Here is a 26,533-nt window from a genome sequence, read left to right on the forward strand (position 1 = left end):
AAAGGCTCTGGACCAGGTAAAGTCACCAACGTGAGGCACCTGGGTTGCCTTGCGGGTGGAGCAGGCATGCAGCCTCAGCTGGCAGTGGGTACTCACACCTGAACTTCCTCGTGACTTCATCAAAGCCAGTGTGGTTGCCTTGACGCTAAAAGGAAGAAACTCAAGGTAAGGGTAAAGGAGGTAATAACGGTGTATTCTGATGTACTTTGAAAAATAGAAAGCACTACCAAGTGCAAAGCAGAATATTTTTACAAGCCCACTTGAGAGGGCTTGGAATTTAATAGGACCACATTTTGCTCAGCAGGGGTGGGCTACGGATGGCTAACCCTGGAAATGGTGACCTCGGGGCGTCCTTCCCCTCCTTGTACTTTGGGAGATTCGGCCATGACTCCGTGGAGACAATGGCAATAATGTCTAAACTGTTATCCACAAAGTACTTGCTTTCCTTATAGGAGCTTCTCCAGAAATGAAGGAATGCAAGTTAATCTTCACAGATCACTGTAGTCAAGATGGATGCGGAAGTTCTCCGATGGTTTGGTGATTCTTATTCAGTTCTCTAATCTGGCTCTGAGAAAACCTTCCAGTCTTATTTCTTCTTATTGCCCTAGGAATGCAGAACTTCAGCACCGCTATGCACCCTTCTGACCTTTTCATCACATAAAAACATTGGCACTTTTGTGCAAGCCCAAGATAGCTAGTTGCTTTTTAGGGCTAATAGAACCAATTATGGTAGCTTAAAATAGATTTCCATTATTCAAGGAGCCAACTTTCTACTGTGTTCAAATCTCCATCTGTTATTGTTAACAGTGATCCTAAAACCACTCAGCTGTTCCAAATCTGGCCAGTGTGAAAATCAAATGAGGACGGGGAAAATACATGACTGCAAAATTACCTAGAATTAACAACTAAAGAGAACAGACAGCTGCCAGTACTCTGAGCCATTGTCTCACTTGCCAGTTTGTTCACACTCCAAGGAATGAAACTGATGAAGTGTTTAAAAGTTATAATTTAGGGGGAAAAAGGTTTTGAAAGGTCTTTGTAAGACAGCTGCAGCCATTCTTTCAACATAGCCAATGTAGAGTTGTATTTATTTAACAAATATGTATTGGGTACCTACAGTGTAAGCTGGGGATGCTGTGATGAATATTATCAGGTCGAGTCCCTGACCTCAGGGAGCTAACTGGCTCATGGGAGCCACATCACTCAAACAATAACACAAATATATAAAATAACGATAGTGATCATTGCCACAAAGCGAGATTTGTGGCTTTACGAGGATGTGTGATATAGGGAATTGCCCTGGTCTACAAGGTCCAATATGACTTCCTTGGGGAGGTGTTAGCTGGGCCAAGATGGGAAGGGCCAGTGGGAGGAGGTGAGGTCTGCAGGGAGTGGCTAGTTCAGGCAGGGAAAGTTTGTGCAAAGATGGAGATGTTTATCTACATGTGTTTTATCTTCAGTTCTTCCAGACCTAGCACAAAAGGCTATCACATAAAGGCATTCAATGGATGAACAGATAAATCATCCTATTCTGCCTATAGATTCCTCACACTTAAGAAATTCTTCCTGCATGTAGAGTCATCTTCTGCATTCTGATCTGTTCTGTGACCCACCAGATGGCTGCAACCTTTACTGTTTTATGAACCCAAACCCGTAGTTTAGGAGTCGTAAATGCTACAGTTAAGCAAGTAAAAATTAAATTTCCATGTCACTTTGCTTGGTTGTTGGACATCTGGCACGAGTAATTTATCTTCTTTTCTGCTGGAAATCGAAAGCTGCTTAGTCTTTATTATGCTGGCCATAAACATGTTGCAAATTGTAATTTTACATTGCCATTCGTTTTATTTGGGGGTAATACAAATTACTGGGTCATCCACTTACTTTTGGCATTTAGTAATTCTCTTTCACAGTAAAATTCCATTTTCTTTCCTTCATGGTCCCTAAGAACCCACTCACATTAACTGCAAAAAACATATCACTAACGCTGAAATGTTACTTTGAGGGAGACTCACACTGTCACACACAAGCTCCTACAACCTTATACAGGGTAGAGAAAATGTTTCATCTCGGTTTCCAGTGTTAAATATAAAAACGCAAGGAGAGTTGTGATCTGTGGCTTGACCCAGCAGGAGTCAACTCCTCAGTTCACCATAGTCAGTAAGTGGTGAGCCAAAAAGCCCGCTGGACAAAATTGAGTTTGAACCCTCACTCTGCTAGGAACTGCCTGTAAGTCAGTTACATAAACTCTCTTAATTTCAGTTTTTCTCATCAGGAAAAAAAGCGACATTGTTGTGAAATGAAATACAATGATGTCTGTGAAAGTTGCCTGATAAATGTTTATAGTTGAATCAGGTTTCCCTTCTCCTAAGGCACCGAGGGGTAGAATTTCCTTAACTGTGCTGTCAGCTCTGTGACAGCAGAGACTGCTGGTCTGTGCCCCTGTCCCATCAATGCTTAGCATAACACATGCCTCTTAGTCGGTATTCAGTAGATTTGGGTTGAATATTTGAAGGTGAAGAATTTCAAGTTTTAAAGATTCCTCCATATTCTTTTTTTTTTTTTTTTTTTTTTAATGTTTATTTATTTATTTGGCAGGGGGAGAGAATCCCAAGCAGGCTCTGTACTGTCAGCTCAGCATCAGACACGGGGCTCAATCCCATGAACCATGAGATCATGACCTGAGCTGGATTGGACCCTCAACTGACTGAGCCACCCAGGTACCCCAAGATTTCACCATTTCCAATGGTCACAGAGGGGGAGATGACATAGGCCACCTCACTGGCCTATGCAGCAGGAGTGAGTAGAAGCTCTAGTCCTAGAAACCTGGTGTCATAGATATTTAGTTATCGGCTATCCAACATGTGGACATCTCAGGGGTGCTCTCAAAGACGCAGGAGGCCAGAGGGCAGATATTGCTGCTTCCTGGCTCCAGGGTACCAATCTGTGGCTTGCGCTCATTCAACCAGATAACCCTCCTTGGGGCTTTGAATCCTGGACAGTGATACAAAACTGAAATGGTCAAAGGGTAGCTCTGGAAGCTCGGAGGGAGTGTTCAGTGGTAGTGATCCGATCAGAGACATGCTCACCAGGCCACTCCCACTGTGACTTTGGCTGTATTTTTGGCTGCCTGGCCTCCCTTAACTCTTGTCTATTTTGCAACCTCTGAGTGCCTAACACGTCTGTTGTTTCTAGGGGTTACCTACTGGTTTTCCAATATGTTTCCTTTCTGGCAACCCAGCCAAGTTGATTGCTATTGTTTGCCTCTGATGATTCAGGTCCTAGGCCACTGCTCCTGCCCCTGACTTTGGTCTCCCGACAGTGATCAACCCTTTAAACACTGTTTTAGGGATACATTTCAAAGTTGCTTTTGCATAGTTCTCAAATTTTCTTCTTCAAGAAGGTCAATGTATTTCATTATTCCTTGATATCCTTAGCAATGCTGCAGAATGAGTTATATGTTCTTTAATGAAGTAGAATTATGTGCCCTCTGATCACTCTCACTTTGTCTTCACCTTTCCCAAACCCCAAGATTCATTTCTTGCTCATCTGCTCTTTCTACTTCATACTCATTTCCCCTCAGGGTTTCTGTGATTTAATAAGCTTTTATTGTGCACAAACTACGTGCCAGATATTATGTCAGGGACAAGGATCCGAAGCTGAATAAGAGAGTCATCACCTGTGTGAAGATAACAATCCACTGAATAAAATGGAAAGTAGATTGATGTCAAGACAGGCAACCTAAGCCATCCCGTTTCTCAAAGCCAGGAAGAAAATATTAGAGACACATAAAAGCTTAGGATTTGATTCTGCGTGCCATCGCTTCCTACAGCAATGAGATATGCTTACTCTCCCAGTGTTTGCTCCAGAGCGGGTCGGGCACTGTGCAATGCCAGGGGCTGGGTACTCTCTCTGTTTCTCTCTCATCCTTTTGAGGGTGTGAGCCTATCTATCTCTGTGTGTACATGTGTAACAACGCTTACTTTGTACTACGTGAACAACTGGAGAGGCATTCACGACGGCAAGCCGCTCTGCCAAATGTGACTGTAGTCACTGCTCCCTTTGAATAATCTGCTTTTTTTTTTTTTTCTTTTTTTTTTTTACTCATGTTACTGCTTCTCCAGAGAACCATGCTGGCACATTTTTTCCTTGCATTCTCACTGCTGCCTATAATCCATCATTACAAAGAGAGGCCTTAAAAACGGCACTCAAGGGAGACATTATTTCCTTTCCATTTCTCTCTCAGAAAGAGCAACTTATAATAGGAGAGGAAAAATTGCATTTAGGCTAAAGGATTATAAATAACAAGAAAGAACCTGCTTCTCCTCCCCCCCTCCCCCAACAGCCCTTAAGATGCTAAGCCTCAAAAGGACTCTTGATTTTTTTTTTTTTTTTTAAAAAGGCCTTCACCCCCTGGCTCGCTCTAAACATTAATATTATATACCTGGTCATAAAGCTAGAGGATTTTTAATGAGAGCTATTAAAGGGAACGGATGCCTGAGACAGTTTCCTCTGGTGAATGAAAATCAAAGGCTCATAAATACAACTTGTGAGGTTAGTCTTGTGGTTAGCTAGTACTTTAAATTTGTGATTCCCCTGATTATATGAGTTGGCAGGGGGACTATTGACTTTTTCTCAGACAAAACTGCACGGCTCAAAATTATGACTTGAAAAGAGTGAGAACCAGGATTCCTAAGGCCCCTGACAAGCTCCGCAGAACTGGGTTAAAACATTCCTGGTATATGAATGTCAGGCCTGGGAACCGCCTAAGAGGAAGAACAGGGGAAATACCATTTCCTTCCTATAAAAATGAATTTTGGCATCTGAAACAACCTTATGATTTTAATTTCATTAATCCAACAAAATTGTCACTGACCACACAAACCACACTGACCCACATTTGGTTAGTATCAAATGATCACTAAGCTAACTGCTTATTATTAGCCATAGGTTAGTATTTTACTGCTCACACCGAGAAGAGAAAGTCTGCATTTTTTTTTTAATTGACTTCTTTAGGTGCATTCATTCCAAGTTTTCCTCAAGCTAGGGGTCCAAGTACATGCTAATCTAAGTAGATAAGAAAAGTCTCAGGAGCACAGTTCCCAGGAAATGCTGGGCACAGATCTGCATGTGGCTGCGATGCAGTTGCAGCGGGGGCCTGAGGCTTTGTTCAGTTTCCTTTCATTTTTGAAAACCGTTTATACACCAGACTTGAAGCTTCCCCTCATCTGACTTCTCACAAAGTATGAGGCAGCCGGCTCACTGGCTAATACGCCAGGAGCTGTAGAAATATCACTCATGATTCTGTGGTTTTCCAAGAGTCGAGGACAGGACGTCTCCCTGATGAAGGAGAGGACTTTGCTCATCTCACATTCTCCCTCTCTTTCTTTTTAATATGACTTGACAGCTTGAATTCAGAAGGAGGCTTCACAATTAGGAGATCGAACCACAGCGTCTGTGCTAACAGCTCCCTTAGCCGCTCTAATTAGGGTTCCCTTATTCCATTTCTGTTTCTCAGGAGAGGACAGGGGACTTTTTAATTGGGGCTATTAGAAGTTCTCTTTACACAATGACACCCTTTGCTAAGTGAAAGCCCTAGCAAAAGCCATGCCCACTCTGCAATTACTACTTGCAATTCTGAGGAATAATAGTATCTTGTCTCATTTAAAAATAAATCTGAAGCTGATTCCTTATTGCTTTCTCTCCTCTGCCTACTCACATGAATTTCTTCTTGCCAATTAGGCAAACTTTCCATTATTTAAGGAGCTGGTTTTGATCATGACTGTCCCCTGATAGTAAGACATATTAAACTAGATTTCATTTGCCCACAGCTCCTTTTTTCCAGATACAAGGCCAATCTAAATGAGCTCAGATCATTCGATCTTGGGTCTACAGTGGAATGGTGAAGCACTGGGATTTTCAAAGCCATGCTCTGTCTGCACATCACAGAACTCACCTGAAATGACCTGCACGTTCAGTGTTCGCAGTTTCTCAGAATCCTTTCCTTTTAAGACAACAAATGTACGTTCGTATTTATGACCTATTCCAAGAACAGAAATTAAATATTTAAGTGATAAACAACCACATTCTTAATATATATTCCCCATGTTGACTCAAAGGATTACCAAGGAAAATGGGCCATTCACAACAGGGTCGGGAGCCACGAGACGTTAAGAGCTTTCCTTATTAAGTTATTTTCCATGAGCAAATACAGGTTCTTTCTAAAGCAAGCGGTTTCTCCACTACCATAAATGCCATCACGCCGTCTCCTCTAAGCAAAAGCACCAGCTGTCATGTATAGGATGTTATTATTATTTACATTATTATATATACATAGATATGTACAGAATATTTAATGCATCTTGATTTTTTAATGTCTATTTATTTTGAGAGAGAGAGAGAGCACAGAGAGAGAAGGAAACAGAGGGAATCCCGAGCAGGCCCCATGTCATCAGTGCAGAGCCCGACGTGGGGCTTGAACTCAGGAACCATGAGATTATGACCTGTGCCAAAATCCAGAGCCAGACGTTGGACTGAGCCACCCAGGCACCCCTTTAATGCATATTTAATGTCCTAAATGGTGTGATATTTTTTTCATTACTTTACATGCTTGGTTTTGTAAGACAAGCCTTCAAAAGTCACTAAGCCTGTCATTTGGGTAGATGTTCACAAGATTTTCACTCCCTACTATTGGTTTCTTTCTAGACATTTTCTCTATCTAGCTACTACTATCTCTCTTTCCCGATATGCAATTATATGGAAAAGCAGATCAAGAAACTCAAAAACATGCACTATTTGCAAATAACATGTTCATTTAAAATAATATTTTTAAAACCAGAAAGACCTCTGAGGTGCCTGGTTGGCTCAGTTGGTTAAGCTTCTGACCCTCGATTTTGCCCCAGGTCGTGATCTCACAATCGTGAGATCAAGCCCCACATCAGGTTCCACGCTGGGCATGGAAGCCTGCTTAAGATTCTTTTTCTCCTTTTCCCTCTGCCCCTCTCCCACATGTGTGCATGCACTCTCTCTCTCAAAAAAGAAAAAAAAAACAATAACAACGAGGAAAACCCTAGGTATTAATTCTGATATTTTATTAGCTGTATAACTTTGGAAAAACCGTTTAATCTCTCTGAGGCTCAGGGTTTTCTTCATCTATAAATGAAAATAATAGTACATACCCTGTTTACATACTTTGAGAAGCTAGTAAAAAAAAAAAAAAAAGCTTGTGAAAATGCTCTGAAAATGGTTATTCTACAAATACACAATGTTGATGATATTATTATATATTAGCCTTATATACTACATTATCAATGGTAAGACTTGATATGAAACTGCTTTCAGAAATACCTGCGACAAATACGTAGCCTAAAGAGATAACGGTACCTTCACCCCAACCTAGGGGCAACCATTTGTTCTGCCTACTGAGTTGCCCAGCACAGCCTTGCCTGGCAAAGAATTTAAGAGTCTTGGGTGCCTGGGTGGCTCGTTTGGTTAAGCAGCCGACTGTTGGTTTCGGCTCAGATCATTATCTCACGGTTTGTGAGTTCAGGTGTTGGGCTCTGCACTGACAACGTGAAGGTGAAGCCTGCCTAGGATTCTTTCTCTCTCTCTCTCTCTCTCTCTCTCTCTCTCTTCCCTTCCTCCACTCATTCTCTCTCTCCCTCCCTCCCTCCCTCTCTCTCTCCCTCAAAATATATAAATAGACTTTAAAAGAATTAAAAAAAAGAGTCTTAGGAAATACTCCAACCATCCCAATACTTCTCTCCCTTATTGAGAACTACTGTGCACTAGACACTGTGATAAACTTCTTCTAGAACCTCTTTAACTCAATCCTTACCTGTGGGGTAATGGTGATTATTCTTGTTTTACAGAGGGGAAAAAGGGGACATTTAGATCTAGTAAATACCTTGCTCAAAGTCACATATCTGATGAGTGATAGTACTAACATTCTATTCTGTCTACCTATCTCCAAAGCCTCTTCTCATAATGATACATTTTAGACTGTCTTTAAGAGACCATCTACTCATATTGTAAACTATCGCTCAGGCGTGATATTCAGCCAGTAAAGGCATGGACATACCCCGGAAGTGTCAGTGTATGCACAGGTACACAGTAGAAGAGCCAGTGTACGCATGGGTACACACCCGAAGGGCTGATATATGTGTGAGTTCACGCCATTAGGGCTACCTGAGCAGTTTACAGTCAATGTCCATCCTGATAGACGGATGCCTGAGTCATACTAAATTTTTTTTTTTGAGAGAGAGAGAGAGAGAGAGAGAGAGAGAGAGTGTGTAAGCAGGTAGGGGAGGCGCCCTGGGTGAGGGGAAAGAATCCCAAGCAAGCTCCACACCCAGCACAGGGCCTGATGTGGGGCTTGAACTCACAACCATGACATTATGACCTGAGCCAAAACCAAGAATCAGCTACTTAACTGAATGAGCCACCCAGGCACCCCAAATTAAATATTTTTAATATCATCCCTATTGCCTGATTTCCAATCACACATTTTAGCTTTGCCCAGCCAAAAATCTACTGACACCCTTCTACTTATGAAAGAGTGACTCACACACTCATCACCTAGAGCCACTCTGCTCAAGATCTCCAACTCTGAAATTCTTTATCCTCACTCCCTACCCTTCTACCTCTCTTCTGCATTCACTTCCACTGAGCCTCTGCTCCACCTCCAGCCCTTTTGAACTCCTGCCTAGCTTCGCCTCCCCTCTATTCTCTTGTCTGAGTAGAAAAAGATACATGAAGCTTCTTGAATGCTGACACTGTGTCTCACTTATGCTTCTTTTCCTTGGGTAACCTAGAACTGCCACTGACATGCAGTGGGTGCTCAATAAATGGCAAACTGAACTTTAAAAGGAATGTACATCTAGGGGCACCTGCATGGCTCAGTTAGGAGTCTGACTTCAGCTCAGGTCATGATCTCGTGGTTCATGAGTTCGAGCCCCACGTCGGGCTCTGTGCTGCCAGCTCAGGGCCTGGAGCCTGCTTCGGATTCTGTGTCTGCCTCTCTCTCTGCCCCTCCCCCACTAGAACTCTGTCTCTCTCTCTCAAAAATAAACCTTAAAAAAATTTTTTTCAAGAACGTAAATCTATACATGAGACCCTAAATGAATTGTGCCAGACAACAGATTTACTCCTCGATACTTACTCTGCCACTTCCACACTCTTCTGTGGCTTTCAAGTATTTTGTGGATAGTGAGGATGAGCAAAAATATAAAAACGACTAGAACTAAAACATACCAAGTGATCTTCATGGAACAAGTGAAATCTGCAAAGAAAAAAAATGCCATAAAAATACAATAAAATGATACAACAGAGAGAGGCCATATGGCGGTGTGGTTGTATTCTAGTACATATTCTAGCCTTAACGGAAAAGCTAAATATCTAACCATCACTGTTACAGAGTCATTTGCTCTCCGACTTCTTCCTTGACATATTAAATGGGTGTATTAAATGAAGAAATTTGACCAGAGAGCTTCCATGGGTTCATTTAGCTCCAAAATTCTAGGTTCAATTTCACTTAGAGGTTATGCCGGCAGTAGTTGCCAGGTAGTTGCTATCACTAGGCTAAAACCACAAAAAGCAGAGTCCCAGTATCAGGGCCATTTGTAATTAACAGGTGTGACCCTGGGCCAAGCAGCCAAAAATTATGTCCTCAAATTGACCAAGATGCAGTGAGCGTAAGGAAGATGGAGAAGAAAGAGAAAGACAAAGAGAAAGGGTTGGAATGGGGCATATAAGAAGAGGCCAAAGCAGAGAAATAGTCAGACTCCCCTTTCTGCACAGACTTTCACTGCAATGATCAGATCAGGTGCACATATTAATTAGATAGTTACCCTAGCCTACAGAAAAAAGCTTGTTCATTTAAATGACAATGAGGCTCATGGGAAGGATAGTCCCCAGCCAGCAACAGTTTAGCACCATCTCCTTTGGTGCCATAAAGACACTGGCCAACCGACCTGGGAATCGGTGACATAGCAGAAGGTGACCTCATCATGTCCAAGACATAGCTGTCTACTGACTTCCCAAGCCACCCTGTGGACCCTCCTCTTTGCACACAAAACACAGTACTTACTCAAGTTAGCAGGATATATAACTTGTTTATACCCTTGGATGTTTGCCCTTGTGGGGTTCAGGTTCATGATATGGGTACCCCTTTCACAGGGGCCACCCCCATGGGCAGATGTACATTATATTGTCATCCAACATTTATTTAGAGAAGAGACTGAATGGAGAAAAGATAAAAGTTGACTGGAACAACAGCCCTCAGCAACTGCCCCCCCCCCCCAAATCACCCCAAGCCCTTCAGCTGCAAACTTGCAGTCCTTGCTCAGCAAAGTAAAAGTATGCAGGTAACCGGAATGGAAGACTTACAGTGCCAGCAAGAGCCACGTTGGGCCCAATGGCCAAGGTGTCACTAGGCACCAATCAAGCTATGAAAAAAGAACCACGCATTCACCAACTTTGTATAACAATAGCAGAATGTCCACAGTTGGGGCCAAGCCTGCCTGTACACCCACCAAAGCTCCACTGCAAATGCAGAAGAATGTGTCTCCCCACATCCCATGCTGCCCACCTACCCCCCATCCCTGCAGTCATCTTGGAAAGGATCAAGGGGGAACAGAGAGGAATCTGAAAAAAGTCTGAAGAGACAAATTTACCAGATTGGACTAAATTTAGTTTCACCCCCTGGTAGATAGGGCTTTTAAGGGAGATCAAATTAGTCTCTGCACAGCAGAGTAAAATATGAATGCATTTTAAATCTTCTACGCATGACAAACGGATATACTTTTTCCAGAATACAATACTACATACTTGTATACCGCTGTTATCTTGCTGAGTTATGGACACAAAAAAGTTGTCAACTATGATTTCACTTTGACACTTTGACTAGCATTTATCGATTTTTTTCATTAACACAAAAAATTGTCTTAAAATCATACTTATGGAAGTGCTTATTTTTCCTTTATGTTTTAGAAAACATAAAAAGCAATTAGATGGATACATTGAAAGAAATATAAGTGTTTAATATTTATAATGCAAACCTCTTTATCTTTCGGATTGCATCATTGTTATGCAGTCCTTCTAAAGCCTACCTTCCAATCTCACTCCTGAACCCAAGGGAACTGACCCCTCTGTTCAGATCTTCTCTCTTACCCTATACACACATCTTGAAATACCCACTAACTGCAGAGGCTGTAGGGCCCTGCAGACTAACTCACAAGAGAAATTCCTTTGAAGCCTCATATTTTACTTTAAAAATGCATATGTATTATATAGTTGTGTTTGCTTTAAGATATATATAATATTTTCTAAATAATTATATCTGAAAAATTAAAGCTTTTAAAGCATTCTAAGGCAATATGAAAGGCTTCCATATATCTGAAATATCAAAAAGCACAGCAACTTACTCTACCATAGCACCTGTCACACTGAATTTACTTGCTTGACCACTTTACATTCATCTATTTTTGTTTCCCAATGTTAGCACATTGCTTGGCAAACAGTAGGCACTTATTAAATGGTTATATCATAAAATGTTCTCAAAAGTAGATTTTATGGGTGAAGTGGGGCACACTGATTAGCAGAAAGGATAAATTCTGGCAATTCAGAATAGGGTACCTAGGAAGCTAATAAGCTTAAAAGGGAAGTAAGATATGTGTAAGTTTTATCTTTTGGACTCCTACCTTTCCCTCAGAGCCATCCAGTGACCCAGAGTACCTAACCTGCACCCTGCTTCTCTCCATGCTTTGCATGAAAAATCCGATTTTATCCAGTCCTCATTCTCAACTTGAGGAGAAAACATGTTAAGTCAATTCAAAATAAGGTTTTCACAGGCCATCACAATGTACATGAATGTTTACCTTTAAAAATAAATTTCACCCTTTAATACCTAGGTGTGGTGGTGTTACATCAAGCACAGCTAATAGGCATGTCCAAAGTTACTCTGAGGTCTTTCTAGTGCCCCTCAAATCACAACCCACAGATGCCTCCTCAGCCTCTGGGTACTGCTAGACCCCATGAAAAGTAAAAAATAAACAGATAAAAGGGCTAACATTCTTTCCAGTCATACTATTTCATCAACAAAATTCAACTATTTAACTTTTAGTGCAGTTAATGTGTTAGCCTTTATTTAAGTTTGTATCCAATTCTCTTTCCCTCTAACTTCCTTAAATACATACTTTTGACATCCTTTTCTAGGTGCAGAGAAATGTGTGTACAATTATTCAGGTATTCCATAATCCTACAAGTATGGTTCATAGACTTTTCCTCCTTTGGACCTTCTTCCGCAATTGCTGACGTTCTGGTGCGGGTTTTAAGATTACATGTAATGTTATGTTCTTCCAAGTGGTCAACTATAGGAGCTACAGTGAAGTTAAAATGTCGACAAGGTGAATGAAAGTCATTTGCCTTCATTTCCGTTGATCCTTTCATGGTAAGAACTAGGAAGAGATTAGGAAGATGTTATTTGCAACATAGTAATATGTAGTAAGAAAGCACACACTACTCAAAACTAAATCCCTTACTTCCTCTACAAACAAAGTAGAAATGAGAAGCTCCCTGCACTAAAAATAATGATTAAAGTGCTTACATATTTTAAGATTGTGAAAACCAAGTGACATTTGGGTTGAAATAGAATTGAGGCATCTCAAGGAAAATACAAACATTTCCCTGATGATTTGTGGGACAGATTATAATGCTCCAAGCGCGAAATGCCTAGTTATGCCCATTTTGAATCCCTGGTCAGCCAGAGAAGAAGGAGAAGAAGGAGGAGGAGAAGGAGGAGAAGAAGAAGAATGGGGGGGGGGGGGTGAAGAAAGAAAGGGAAAGGACAGAAATAATGCAAGGAAAGAAAGAAAGAAAAATAATAAATTGATTGCTGTTGTTCTAAACCACTGGGTTTTGAGGTAAAATGTTCCACAACCATAGCAACTGGAATAATTTATCAATGCACTGTTTGACATTTCAAGGAGGCAGAGAAGTAGCATCTATGAGTTACCAACCCTTAAAACACTTCTTAGTTCTCTATCACCATAAAGTTGGGTGTTTTCCCAACTTGCTTTCTGGTGAATTTGACCTAGAATCCTGCAATAGTAGCAGCACTACTTGAATAAGAACCCAGAAAAAGATACCTCTTTTATACTTCATCTAAAGTCAATACCAAGAAATCTCATTCCCATTCTGAAAGAATAGAAGAAATGCCAATATGGAGAGATACAGGCAGCAGTGTCACTGAATAGGTATAAATAATAAATCTGATGCTTGGGCCTGAGGCCACTAGTGTATTTTATGACTACAAGTGAATTATTTAATTTCTCAATGATACAAGTTGATTTGATTTAATTAAATAATATATATTCATTCTCAAAAGAGATGTGAGATTCAGTTAAACATTACACATAATACAGTTATTCTTTTATTTTTTCATCCTTTAAACAAATATTTATTAAGCATCTAGTGTTAGGCATTCTGCTAAGATCTAGAAATATAGTGAACAAAGACAAAGTCTCCAGCATCAGGAGGCTCACTGGATAGTTAGGCAAGTGAAAAGACAATTCATATTCAGTGGATAAATGTTAGGTAGGACTAGGTACAAATGTATCAAGGATTCAATGACTCCTTAAGGAATCAAAGTTTGATTCTACTGTGAGAACCTATAGGTTTACTTAGACTTTTTTTTAATTTTTAAAACTTCGATACCTTTGAAGAAAGCATGCTAAATAATCTTTTAACCATCAAATTACATAAATTATGGTGGCATTTTGATGTATTTTAAGAACAGATATTTTGGTTTGGTAAAGTAAACCAAGAACGAGTAATGTCCCAAAGTCCTGCAAGCCACTCATCAAGAGCCACACTGCTGATTGTTCCAATACCACTGGATTTAAAATGGAATGGTGTATTACTTTTTTAACAGAATAAGGTGGTTTATCCTTGACAAATTTTATTATCACTTTCTCTTTACTTTTACCTTTTGATGTTTGTTCCTGAGAAATAAAATCCATGAGCTTTGTGGACTCACAAGCCAAACATGAGGAGCACATTTTAAATTCATTCGTGATGCCTTGGCAAATTCTGGTGAAGTTTTGAAAGTTGGAGTGATTTAGAAAGATTCCCATAATAGTCTGAGTTTCTCTTATTGGTTTCAGAAAAGTCACAAAAGAAAAATTTAAAGAGGGGAGTGAATAGTTGAAATTAGGTTGTAAACACACTTCCAGACATGATAGCTCCAATATATTTCCTATAAAAGAAAAAAAAAATGTGTTTACTATGAAATCCTGAGTTTTTGTCATTCAAGTAAATACATAACAAGTGCCTGGTTTTTCTTAGGCAGACACAGTATATTTCAGCTTGTCAGTGACAAGAATGTTTTTACATGAATTAACAACATCTATTTCATTTAAATATTTCCTTTAAAAATTTGTCAACATTCCCTATTAATTTTCAGGGAAGAGAAATTGAGAAATTCTTGGAAACCTTAACATTTAACCGTCTCTCTTCTGGGAAAGTTTTAATGAACAAACCTTGGGTTCCTCCAAATCCATCTGTCCCAAAATAGAGGTTTAAGTCAATTGCACAGAATTGAACAGGGAATGAAAATCTTGAACAGTAAGTCTGTATTAGTTTCTAAGGGCTGCTGTAACAAATTACTACAACCTCGGTAGTTTAAAACAAGAGAAATTATTCTCTTGCAACTCTAGAAACCAGAAGTTCAAACATCCGTTTTATTGGTCTGAAATCTGGGTGTCTGCAGGACCACTGTCCCTTTGAAGGCTCTGAGGAAGAATCTGTTTCTGGCCACCCTCTTCCAATTTTTGGTGGCCATTGGCATTCCTTAGCTTGTGGCCACATCACTCCAGTCTCCGTGTTTCTGGTCATATTGCTTTCTCCTCTGTCCTGTCTTCTACTCTTCTGTCTGTGTCATCTCCCTCTGCCTCTCTTATAACATGTTATATTGGACAATTGTGATTGAATTTAGGTTCCACCTGGGTAATACAGGATAATCTCCCCATCTCAAGATCCTGAAATTAACCATATCTGTAGAGACCTTTTTTCCTTATGAGTTAACACAAGTTCCAGGCATTAGCACGTGATATCTTTGGGTAGCCATTATTCAACCTATCTGAACCTCCAAAGATGACATTTAACAGAGTGACATCCTAATTTTTATTTTTGCCTGAAGACAAACATTAGATATGGAAATGATGGTATAAAAGAAAGAACATTGTATTCAAAATAAGACAAGGACTCTAGAGCTATATCTGTCATTAGGCAAGATACTTGGACAATTTACTTAATCTCTGTAAGTCTTGTTTTGTTATCAGCAAAATAGAGATAAGACCTCTAGATCCTGCTAACCTCATCAGGTTATAGTAGCATCAAGTGGTATAGTACATATGAAAACACTTTTGAAATTTGTACAGATGTATATTATTTAAAATTCAAACCTATATTCCAAAGTGAAAATTAAAAATTCAACTTTCATTTAAGGTAGAATTATCTGTGAAATAATTCGCATAAGTAATTAAAACTCACTATATAAAAACTGAGAATCCCTATTTAGCAGTAATGATCATGTAAGGAATAGGTAACCTCTCTCTCTCAGGTATTCCTAGTGTGACAGTCATTTGCTAGTAGGAAAAAATAACTCAATTGTCCCTTGATGTGACTTTCCTTACCATTTCTCATATAATCACATAGGGCAAAATAAATGTTTTAATTTTTCAAATAATGTGGAGTATGATGAAAGAATTACTTCAATTCTTACAGTGATTACTACTAGTCATACATCTTGGCTCAATATTAAAAGAAAACCAGGCTATCGATTGGTATTAAAGAATTTTTTATTTGTGGAATTTGTATTTTAATAATAATTCCATACATGTCTCATTACTGATGATTATATTTTTATTATTTAATAAAATTAGAGGCTTGTTTTCAGTCCTCTACATTTGAAATTGTTTCTATAATGATTCACATGTGATTTCTAGCTATAAACACATTTCATACTTGCATTGCTATAAAGGGGTTTTTTTGGGGGGGGGAGATGATATTTTACTCAAATCCACAATTTTGTTAACATATTTGTTAATATATTTATAAACAATGTTATGATTGAATTGTAACTAATTTTTAAAACTATTTTCTTCAATAATAATGTCCCAGGAAGGAGAAAGAAATGTACTATCTGATGGAACACTATAACCTATAGTTTTTTTATACTATTAAAAGACACAAAAACATCTCTTGCCATCTTTCCATTTTACTTACTTGCATTTTTCATCTTATAAAATTTTCCATTTCTTGAATTTGTGTTCCTATGAACACAAATCTCAATCTAGATAGAGAAATTTTTGCTGTCAATATTACAATCATCTTATCCAATAAGTGACCAGCTAGGCTTTCTAGAATTAATGCTATATCCTTTATATATGACTATGAGGTAATTATGATGGTTTTTAAACCTTAGTTTTAAATAATTCAACTGGAAAGGAAATAAATAGAGGATATATCCTTCCCTGGTATAATTTTAAGAAATATTAAATTGTACTCAATCATTTTTGTTATCAGGTGGCCTATTTTCTCATCTCCGTAAACAAGGATATATGAATTTAACTACTGCCATTAATATCGCTGGCAGTCAGACATCTAAATTCTCACTCCCAGAGATAGAAATGCATTCCAGAATTACTCCAGTACTATGACTGCAATCTCGCAGCATAAGTATATAGAATATTAAGTAGAATTAGGAAAAAACATTACAGGGGCACCTGGGTGGCTCAGTTGGTTGAGCCTCTGGCTCTTGACTTCAGTTCAGGTCGTGATCTCACAGTTCATGGGTTCAAACCCTGCATCAGGCTCTGCGCTGTGTCAGCACAGAGTCTGCTTGGAATTCTCTCTCCCTCCCTCTCTGCCCCTACCCCACTCATGCTTGCTCTCTCTGTCTCTGTCTCCCCCCTCTCAAAATGAATACATAAACTTAAAAAAAAAAATACATTACACTATAGGACAAATGCCCAAGTCAAACTTTTTTTTTAAGAAAGCCAGAGAGTAAGGCTATAAAAACATCAACTACCTTTATTTTCTTTTTTAATTTTTATGATAAAGCTTTATCATATATAAGCATATGTAAAATGTGTCGTGTCAGTTGAAGAATGATAAAAATAAACAAACACCCATGTATCTATCATGCAGATTAAGGAAATTAATATTACCAATATCTTTGAAGCACCCTATCCCTTCTCATCCCTACATATTCCTTTCCAAGAGGTTAACCACAATCATGAATTTTGTGTTTATCACTCCTTTGCTTTATCTTAGAGTCTTTCCAAGATGTACATATTCCTAAATAACAGTGTTTCATTTAACATATTTTGGAAACGTGTTTGTGTGTGTGTGTGTGTGTGTGTGTGTGTGTGTGTGTGTGTATACACAAATATATATGGAATATACTATATGTATTCATCTATGACTTACCTTTTTTGTTTAATATGTTTTAGTCATGTCGCTGCATATAGCTATAGTTAATTTAATTGTCTGTAGTATTGTTTTGAATGACTATACCACAAGTTGTTTATTCTTCTGACAGTAAACATTTGGATTCTTTCTATTTTTATTGTTATGAGTAATGCTGCTATGAACTATAGCCCTCATACATTGCCAGTGGGAACATAAAATAGTGCAACCACTCTGGAAAACAGATTTCCATCTTTTATATGTTAAATATATACTTCGTATATGACCCAATAATTCTACTCCTAGAAATTTACACAAGAGAAATAAAAATACCTATACATGAATTTTCATGGCAGCTTTTTTATTTGTAATAGCCATGAACTGGAAACAATCCAAAAGCCCAACAACTAGTGAATATATAAGCAATTCCTGGCATACCTTTATAATGGACTATACTATTCAGCAACAAAAAGCAAGAAAATACTGATCCAAACAAAACCTGTACACAATGAAACTCAAATACATTATGCCAAGGGAAAGAAGCCTGATACAAATGATTACATAGTTTATTATTCCATTTATGTGAAATCTTAGGAAATGGAAAAATATATTGACAGTGGGAGAAGGGTTTCTCTACAGAGGAGAAAGAGGGACCTTTGTGGGGTTTTAGAAAGTGTTGTATCTTGATTGTGGTGGTAGTTACATTGGTGTGAACATTTGTGAAACCTCGAACTATACACTTACAATTAGAGCATTTTATTATATGTAAGTCTTATCTCAGTGAATTTTATGTTTGAATAATGCTATTATGAGCGTTAATGAACATATCTGCCAGTATAAAAATACAGAAGTTTCTCTAGTATACATACTGAGTAAAATTGCTGGGTTTTCAGTATGTGTATCTTTGATTTTCCTAGAAAATGCCAAATTGTTATATGAAGTGATTGTACCAATTTATATTCTTTTGTGTGATGTATAAAGGTTCCCACTGACAATACATATTGGCCAAGGCCTTTCAAGTTTTGCCAATTCAGTGAGTATTAACTAGAATCTCACTATGTTTCAAAGTGTATTTTCTTGTTTTTTCTATTTTGACATATTTTTTCTGTTAGGTTGTTTTTCTTTTTCTTATTACTGTTTGGGAGTTCTTTAAAATTTCTATATAAAATTTTAAGAAGGTCTTTAAATATTTTATCAAGATAACTTCTCACAGATTATGCCTTATCAATTCATTTTCTTTATGATCTTTTAGATAAAAGAAGCTCTAAATTTGAATGCAGCAAATCTATCGATCATTTCTTTATAATTTGTGCTTTGTGCCTTAAGAAATCCTTTTCCCTTAAAGTTAAATGAACTTCTAAAAGTTTTAAAGTTTTGCTTTTACATTTTTGTTCTTAATCTATCTGGAATTGGGTACAGTGTGAAGTAGGAAGCCACGTTAATTTTTTCCATATGTGATAATCAATTTCATTAGCATTTATTGGGTAGACTATCTTTTCCTCGCTACCCATAAAGACACCTCTGACATATATCAAGTACCCATGGATATATGAGTGTGTTTCTGGGATCTCAATTTTGTTCCATTAATCCATTTTTCTGTCTTGGCAAATTACACTGACTTAATTACTTTTGCTTCATAAAAAAGCTTTTATATCTGATAGGAAAAGTCCACTCACCTTGTTCATTTCTTTTAAAAGTGTCTTAGCTATTCTTGGCCCTTTGCTCTTTATAATAAATCTTAGAATCAGCTTGTTAAGATCAGTGAGGGACCTAGCTGTGATTCTGACTTGAACCCTGAAATCCATTGGAAAAGAGAGATAAGATATTGAGTTCCTCCTGTCGCTTTTTTCTTCCTTCCTTTCTCTATTTATCTGGGCTTTCTTTCATATCTTTCAATGATCTCTCTACATTATACCCCATATACCTTTTGTTAGATTTCCTCCTGGGTTCCTTACTTTTTGTTGTTAGGGCCAACAGTATCGTTTAAGGGTGTGTTTTAGGTTCGTTAGTGGCATATGGAAATACAATTGACTTTTGAACATCAATTTTATTTTTTGCCACTTATAAATTTCCTTATTAACTTTTATTTTGTATAAATCTTTTGGACTTTCTATGCAGATATGCTTACCAACTACAAATAAAAACAATCTTATTTATTGATTTCCAATCCTCATAACTTTTATTTCTCTTACTTATTGCACTACCAGGACCCCTAGTACCATGAAGAATAGACATGTTGAGAGAGGGCATCTTTGCTTGTTCTTGATCTTAAAGAATACTTACATTTCATCACTGAGAATAATATTTCATATAATCATTTTTGGAGATCAGTTTAAGGAAGCTCTCTTCTATTCCTAGTTTGCTAATGGTTTTTCGTTACAAGGGCTGTTGAATATAATTCAATGCTCATTCAAGAACTTTGAGATGATTGTGTGTTCTTTCTTCTTTAATCTGTTAATACAGTGAGTTACATTATTAGGTTTGCTAATGCTAACTCATCTTGTATTCCAGGTATAAATCTAATTGGATAATTTTACACACCTTTATTTTTTTTTTTTTTTTTTTTTTTTTTTTTTTTTTTTTTTTTTATTTTATTTTTTAATATATGAAATTTACTGTCAAATTGGTTTCCATACAACACCCAGTGCTCATCCCAAAAGGTGCCCTCCTCAATACCCATCACCCACCCTGCCCTCCCTCCCACCCCCCATCAACCCTCAGTTTGTTCTCAGTTTTTAACAGTTTCTAATGCTTTGGCTCTCTCCCACTCTAACCTCTTTTTTTTTTTTTTTTTTCCTTCCCCTCCCCCATGGGTTTCTGTTATGTTTCTCAGGATCCACATAAGAGTGAAACCATATGGTATCTGTCTTTCTCTGTATGGCTTATTTCACTTAGCATCACACTCTCCAGTTCCATCCATGTTGCTACAAAAGGCCATATTTCATTTTTTCTCATTGCCACGTAGTATTCCATTGTGTATATAAACCACAATTTCTTTATCCATTCATCAGTTGATGGACATTTAGGCTCTTTCCATAATTTGGCTATTGTTGAGAGTGCCGCTATAAACATTGGGGTACAGGTGCCCCTATGCATCAGTACTCCTGTATCCCTTGGATAAATTCCTAGCAGTGCTATTGCTGGGTCATAGGGTAGGTCTATTTTTAATTTTCTGAGGAACCTCCACACTGCTTTCCAGAGCGGCTGCACCAATTTGCATTCCCACCAACAGTGCAAGAGGGTTCCTGTTTCTCCACATCCTCTCCAGCATCTATAGTCTCCTGATTTCTTCATTTTGGCCACTCTGACTGGCGTGAGGTGGTATCTGAGTGTGGTTTTGATTTTTACACACCTTTAAACATGTTTGATCATTTTTATCCAATTAGATTCTTTTTTTAATTTTTTATTAATTTTTTTTACTTTTTTAATATGAAATTTATTGTCAAATTGGTTTCCATACAACACCCAGTGCTCATCCCTACAGGTGCCCTCCTCAATCCCCATCACCCACCCTCCCCTCCTTCCCACCCCCCATCAACCCTCAGTTTGTTCTCAGTTTTTAAGAGTCTCTTATGTTTTGACTCCCTCCCTCTCTAACCTTTTTTTTTCCCTTCCCCTCCCCCATGGTCTTCTGTTAAGTTTCTCAGGATCCACATAAGAGTGAAAACATATGGTATCTGTCTTTCTCTGTATGACTTATTTCACTTAACATAACACTCTCCAGTTCCATCCACATTGCTACAAAGGCCATATTTCATTCTTTCTCATTGCCAAGTAGTATTCCATTGTGTATATAAACCACAATTTCTTTATCCATTCATCAGTTGATAGACATTTAGGCTCTTTCCATAATTTGGCTATTGTTGAAAGTGCTGCTATAAACATTGGGGTACAATTGCCCCTATGCATCAGCACTCCTGTATCCCTTGGGTAAATTCCTAGCAGTTCTATTGCTGGGTCATAGGGTAGATCTATTTTTAATTTTTTGAGGAACCTCCACACCGTTTTCCAGAGTGGCTGCACCAGTTTGCATTCCCACCAACAGTGCAAGAGGCTTCCCGTTTCTCCACATCCTCACCAGCATCTATAGTCTCCTGATTTGTTCATTTCGGCCACTGACTGGCGTGAGGTGGTATCTGAGTGTGGTTTTGATTTGTATTTCCCAGATGAGGAGTGACGTTGAGCATCTTTTCATGTGCCTGTTGGCCATCCAGATGTCTTCTTTAGAGAAGTGTTTATTCATGTTTTCTGCCCATTTCTTCACTGGGTTATTTGTTTTTTGGGTATGGAGTTTGGCGAGCTCTTTATAGATTTTGGATACTAGCCCTTTGTCTGATATGTCATTTGCAAATATCTTTTCCCATTCTGTTGGTTGCCTTTTAGTTTTGTTGATTGGTTCCTTTGCAGTGCAGACGCTTTCTATCTTCATGAGGTCCCAATAGTTCCTTTTTGCTTTTAATTCCCTTGCCTGTGGGGATGTGTCAAGTAAGAAATTGCTGCGGCTGAAGTCAGAGAGGTTTTTTCCTGCTTTCTCCTCTAGGGTTTTGATGGTTTCTTGTCTCACATTCAGTTCCTTTATCCATTTTGAGTTTATTTTTGTGAATGGTGTAAGAAAGCGGTCTAGTTTCGTTCTTCTGCATGTTGTTGTCCAGTTCTCCCAGCACCATTTGTTAAAGAGACTGTATTTTTTCCATTGGATATTCTTTCCTGCTTTGTCAAAGATTAGTTGGCCATACTCTTGTGGGTCTAATTCCGGGGTTTCTATTCTATTCCATTGGTCTATGTGTCTGTTTTTATGCCAATACCATGCTGTCTTGATGATTACAGCTTTGTAGCAGAGGCTAAAGTCTGGGATTGTGATGCCTCCACTTTGGTCTTCTTCTTCAAAATTACTTTGGCTATTCGGGGCCTTTTGTGGTTCCATACAAATTTTAGGATTGTTTATTCTAGCTTCGAGAAGAATGCTGGTGCAATTTTGATGGGGATTGCATTGAATGTGTAGATAGCTTTGGGTAGTATTGACATTTTAACAATATTTATTCTTCCAATCCATGAGCATGGAATGTTTTTCCATTTCTTTTTATCTTCTTCAATTTCCTTCATAACTTTCTATAGTTTTCAGCATACAGATCTTTTACATCTTTGGTTAGGTTGATTCCTAGGTATTTTATCCTTCTTGGTGCAATTGTGAATGGGATCAGTTTCTTTATTTGTCTTTCTGTTGCTTCATTAGTGTAAAGGAATGCAACTGATTTCTGTACATTGATTTTGTATCCTGCAACTTTGCTGAATTCATGTATCAATTCTAGCAGACTTTTGGTGGAGTCTTTCGGGTTTTCCATGTATAATATCATGTCATCTGCAAAAAGTGAAAGCTTGACTTCATCTTTGCCAATTTTGATGCCTTTGATTTCCTTTTGTTGTCTGATTGCTGATGCTAGCACTTCCAACACTATGTTAAACAACAGCAGTGAGAGTGGACATCCCTGTCGTGTTCCTGATCTCAGGGGGAAAGCTCTCAGTTTTTCTCCATTGAGGATGATACTAGCTGTGGGCTTTTCATAAATGGCTTTTATGATGTTTAAGTATGTTCCTTCTATCCCGACTTTCTCGAGGGTTTTTATTAAGAAAGGATGCTGAATTTTGTCAAATGCTTTTTCCACATCGATTGACAGGATCATGTGGTTCTTACATTTTCTTTTATTAATGTGATGTATCACATTGATTGATTTGCGAATGTTGAACCAGCCCTGCATCCCAGGAATGAATCCGACTTGATCATGGTGAATACTTCTTTTTATATGCTGTTGAATTCGATTTGCTAGTATCTTATTGAGAATTTTTGCATCCATATTCATCAGGGATATTGGCCTGTAGTTCTGTTTTTTTGCTGGGTCTCTGTCTGGTTTAGGAATCAAAGTAATGCTGGCTTCATAGAATGAGTCTGGAAGTTTTCCTTCCCTTTCTATTTTTTGGAACAGCTTGAGAAGGATAGGTATTATCTCTGCTTTAAATGTCTGGTAGAATTCCCCAGGGAAGCCATCTGGTCCTGGACTCTTATTGTTGGGAGATTTTTGATAACTGATTCAATTTCTTTGCTGGTTATGGGTCTGTTCAAGTTTTCTATTTCTTCCTGTTTGAGTTTTTGAAGTGTGTGGGTGCGTAGGAATTTGTCCATTTCTTCTAGGTTGTCCAGTTTGTTGGCATATAATTTTTCATAGTATTCCCTGATAATTGCTTATATTTCTGAGGGATTGGTTGTAATAATTCCATTTTCATTCATGATTTTATCTATTTGGGTCATCTCCCTTTTCTTTTTGAGAAGCCTGGCTAGAGGTTTATCAATTTTGTTTATTTTTTCAAAAAACCAACTCTTGGTTTCATTGATCTGCTCTACAGGTTTTTTAGATTCTATATTGTTTTTTTCTGCTCTGATCTTTATTATTTCTCTTTATCTGCTGGGTTTGGGGTGTCTTTGCTGTTCTGCTTCTATTTCCTTTAGGTGTGCTATTAGATTTTGTATTTGGGATTTTTCTTGTTTTTTGAGATAGGCCTGGATTGCAATGTATTTTCCTCTCAGGACTGCCTTTGCTGCATCCCAAAGTGTTTGGATTGTTGTATTTTCATTTTCATTTGTTTCCATATATTTTTAAATTTCTTCTCTAATTGCCTGGTTGACCCATTCATTCTTTAGTAGGGTGTTCTTTAACCTCCATGCTTTTGGAGGTTTTCCAGACTTTTTCCTGTGGTTGATTTCAAGTTTAAAGCATTGTGGTCTGAAAGTGTGCATGGTATGATCTCAATTCTTTCATACTTATGAAGGGCTGTTTTGTGACCCAGTGTGTGATCTATCTTGGAGAATGTTCCATGTGCACTCGAGAAGAAAGCATATTCTGTTGTTTTGGGATGCAAAGTTCTAAATATATCTGTCAAGTCCATCTGATCCAATGTATCATTCAGGGCTCTTGTTTCTTTATTGATACTGTGTCTAGATGATCTTTCCATTGCTATAAGTGGAGTATTTAAGTCCCCTGAAATTACCACATTCTTATCAATAAGGTTGCTTATGTATTTGGGGGCTCCCATATTCGGTGCATAGACATTTATAATTGTTAGCTCTTCCTGATGGATAGACCCTGTAATTATTATATAATGCCCTTCTTCATCTCTTGTTACAGCCCTTAATTTAAAGTCTAGTTTTTCTGATATTAGTATGGCTACTCCAGCTTTCTTTTGACTTCCAGTAGCCTGATAGATAGTTCTCTACCTCCTCACTTTCAATCTGAAGGTGTCCTCAGGTCTCAAATGAGTCTCTTGTAGACAGCAAATAGATGGGTCTTGTTTATTTATCCATTCTGATACCCTATGTCTTTTGGTTGGAGCATTTAGTCCATTTACATTCAGTGTTATTATAGAAAGATATGGGTTTACAGTCATTGTGATGTCTGTAGGTTTCATGCTTGTAGTGATGTCTCTGGTACTTTGTGGTCCTTGCAACATTTCACTCACAGAATCCCCCTTAGGAGCGCTTGTAGGGCTGGTTTAATGGTGATTAATTCCTTCAGTTTTTGTTTGTTTGGGAAAACCTTTATCTCTCCTTCTATTCTGAATGACAGGCTTGCTGGATAAAGGATTCTTGGCTGCATATTTTTTTCTGTTCATCACATTTAAGATTTCCTGCCATTCCTTTCCGTCCTGCCAAGTTTCAGTAGATAGGTCTGCCACTAGTCTTATGGGTCTCCCTTTATAAGTAAGAGCGTGTTTATCCCTAGCTTCTTTTGGAATTTTCTCTTTATCCTTGTATTTTGCCAGTTTCAGAAGATATGTCGTGCAGAAGATTGATTCAAGTTACATCTGAAGGGAGTTCTCTGTGCTTCTTGGATTTCAATGCCTGTTTCCTTCCCCAGATCAGGGAAGTTCTCAGCTATGATTTGTTCAAGTACACCTTCAGCCCCTTTCTCTCTCTCTTCCTCTTCTGGACTTCCTATTATACAGATATTGTTCCATTTGATTGCATCACTTAGTTCTCTAATTCTCCCCTCATACTCCTGGATTTTTTATCTCTCTTTTTTTCAGCTTCCTCTTTTTCCATAATTTTATCTTCTAATTCACCTATCGTCTCCTATGCCTTTTCAATCCGAGCTGTGGTCACCTCCATTTTATTTTGCATCTCATTTATAGCACTTTTTAGCTCCTCATGACTATTTATTAGTCCCTTGATCTCTGTAGCAATAGATTCTCTGCTGTCCTCTATACTTTTTTTCAAGCCCAGTGGTTAATTTTATGAGTATTATTCTAAATTCTTGTTCTGTTATATTGCTTAAGTCGGTTTTGATCAATTCATTAGCTGTCGCTACTTCCTGGAGTTTCTTTTGAGGAGAGTTCTTCTGTTTCATCATTTTGGATAGTCCCTGGAGTGGGGCTGAACTGCAGGGCACTTCTCCTGTGCTGTCTGGAGTAACTTGTGTTGGTGGACGGGCCGCAGTCAGACCCAATGTCTGTCCCCAGCCCACTGCTGGGGCCACAGTCAGACTGGTGTGTACCTTATCTTCCCCTCTCCCAGGGGCAGGACTCACTGTGGAGTGGTGTGGCCCCTGTCCGGGCTACTTCCACACTGCCAGGCTTGTGGTGCTGCTTTGATGGGATCTGGCGTATTAACCGGGGTGGATCTGCAAGGTGCACAGGGGCAGGAGGGGTAGGCTCAGCTCGCTTTCAATTGGTGGTCCCCTGTGGGAGGAGCCCTGTGTCACCCGGAGGGAAGCAGACCCATCGGAGGGATGGATTCACAGAAGCACAGCGTTGGGTGTTTGCGTGGTGCAAGCAAGTTCAGTGAAAGGAACTGGTTCCCTTTGGGATTTAGGCTGGGGGACGGGAGAGGGAGATGGCACTTGAAAGCACCTTTGTCCCCCTGCCAAGCTGAGCTCTGTCTTCCCAGGCTCAACAACTCTCCCTCCTGGATTCCTCTCGCCCTCCCCGCTCTCCGAGAGCAGAGCTGTTGACTTTTAACATTCCAGATGTTAAGTCCCTCTGGCTGTCAGAACTCACGGACTCCAGCCCCTCCACTTTT

General features: G+C 38.7%; 1 protein-coding gene across 4 annotated transcripts in view; it reads right to left on the minus strand.

Annotated features, from left to right (window-relative positions):
* TMEM156 (transmembrane protein 156) overlaps nt 1–26,533 on the minus strand; it is a 56,442-nt gene that overhangs the window by 15,496 nt on the left and 14,413 nt on the right. For 2 of the 4 annotated variants that reach the window (XM_060655253.3, XM_060655251.3), the window contains exons 2-5: nt 13,982–14,251; nt 12,192–12,452; nt 9,158–9,277; nt 5,954–6,001 (exon numbers count right to left, since the gene is read on the minus strand). In XM_060655253.3, the coding sequence (XP_060511236.1) occupies nt 5,954–6,001; nt 9,158–9,277; nt 12,192–12,452; nt 13,982–14,251 (699 nt within the window). Of the gene's footprint in view, nt 1–5,953; nt 6,038–9,157; nt 9,278–12,191; nt 12,453–13,981; nt 14,252–26,533 lie in introns of all 4 variants that reach the window. The other 2 variants (XM_060655252.3, XM_060655250.3) reach the window with 1 other exon arrangement.

This window comes from Panthera onca, chromosome B1 (genome assembly GCF_046562875.1).
Source record: "Panthera onca isolate mPanOnc1 chromosome B1, mPanOnc1 haplotype 2, whole genome shotgun sequence".
NCBI classification, from domain to species: domain Eukaryota; kingdom Metazoa; phylum Chordata; class Mammalia; order Carnivora; family Felidae; genus Panthera; species Panthera onca.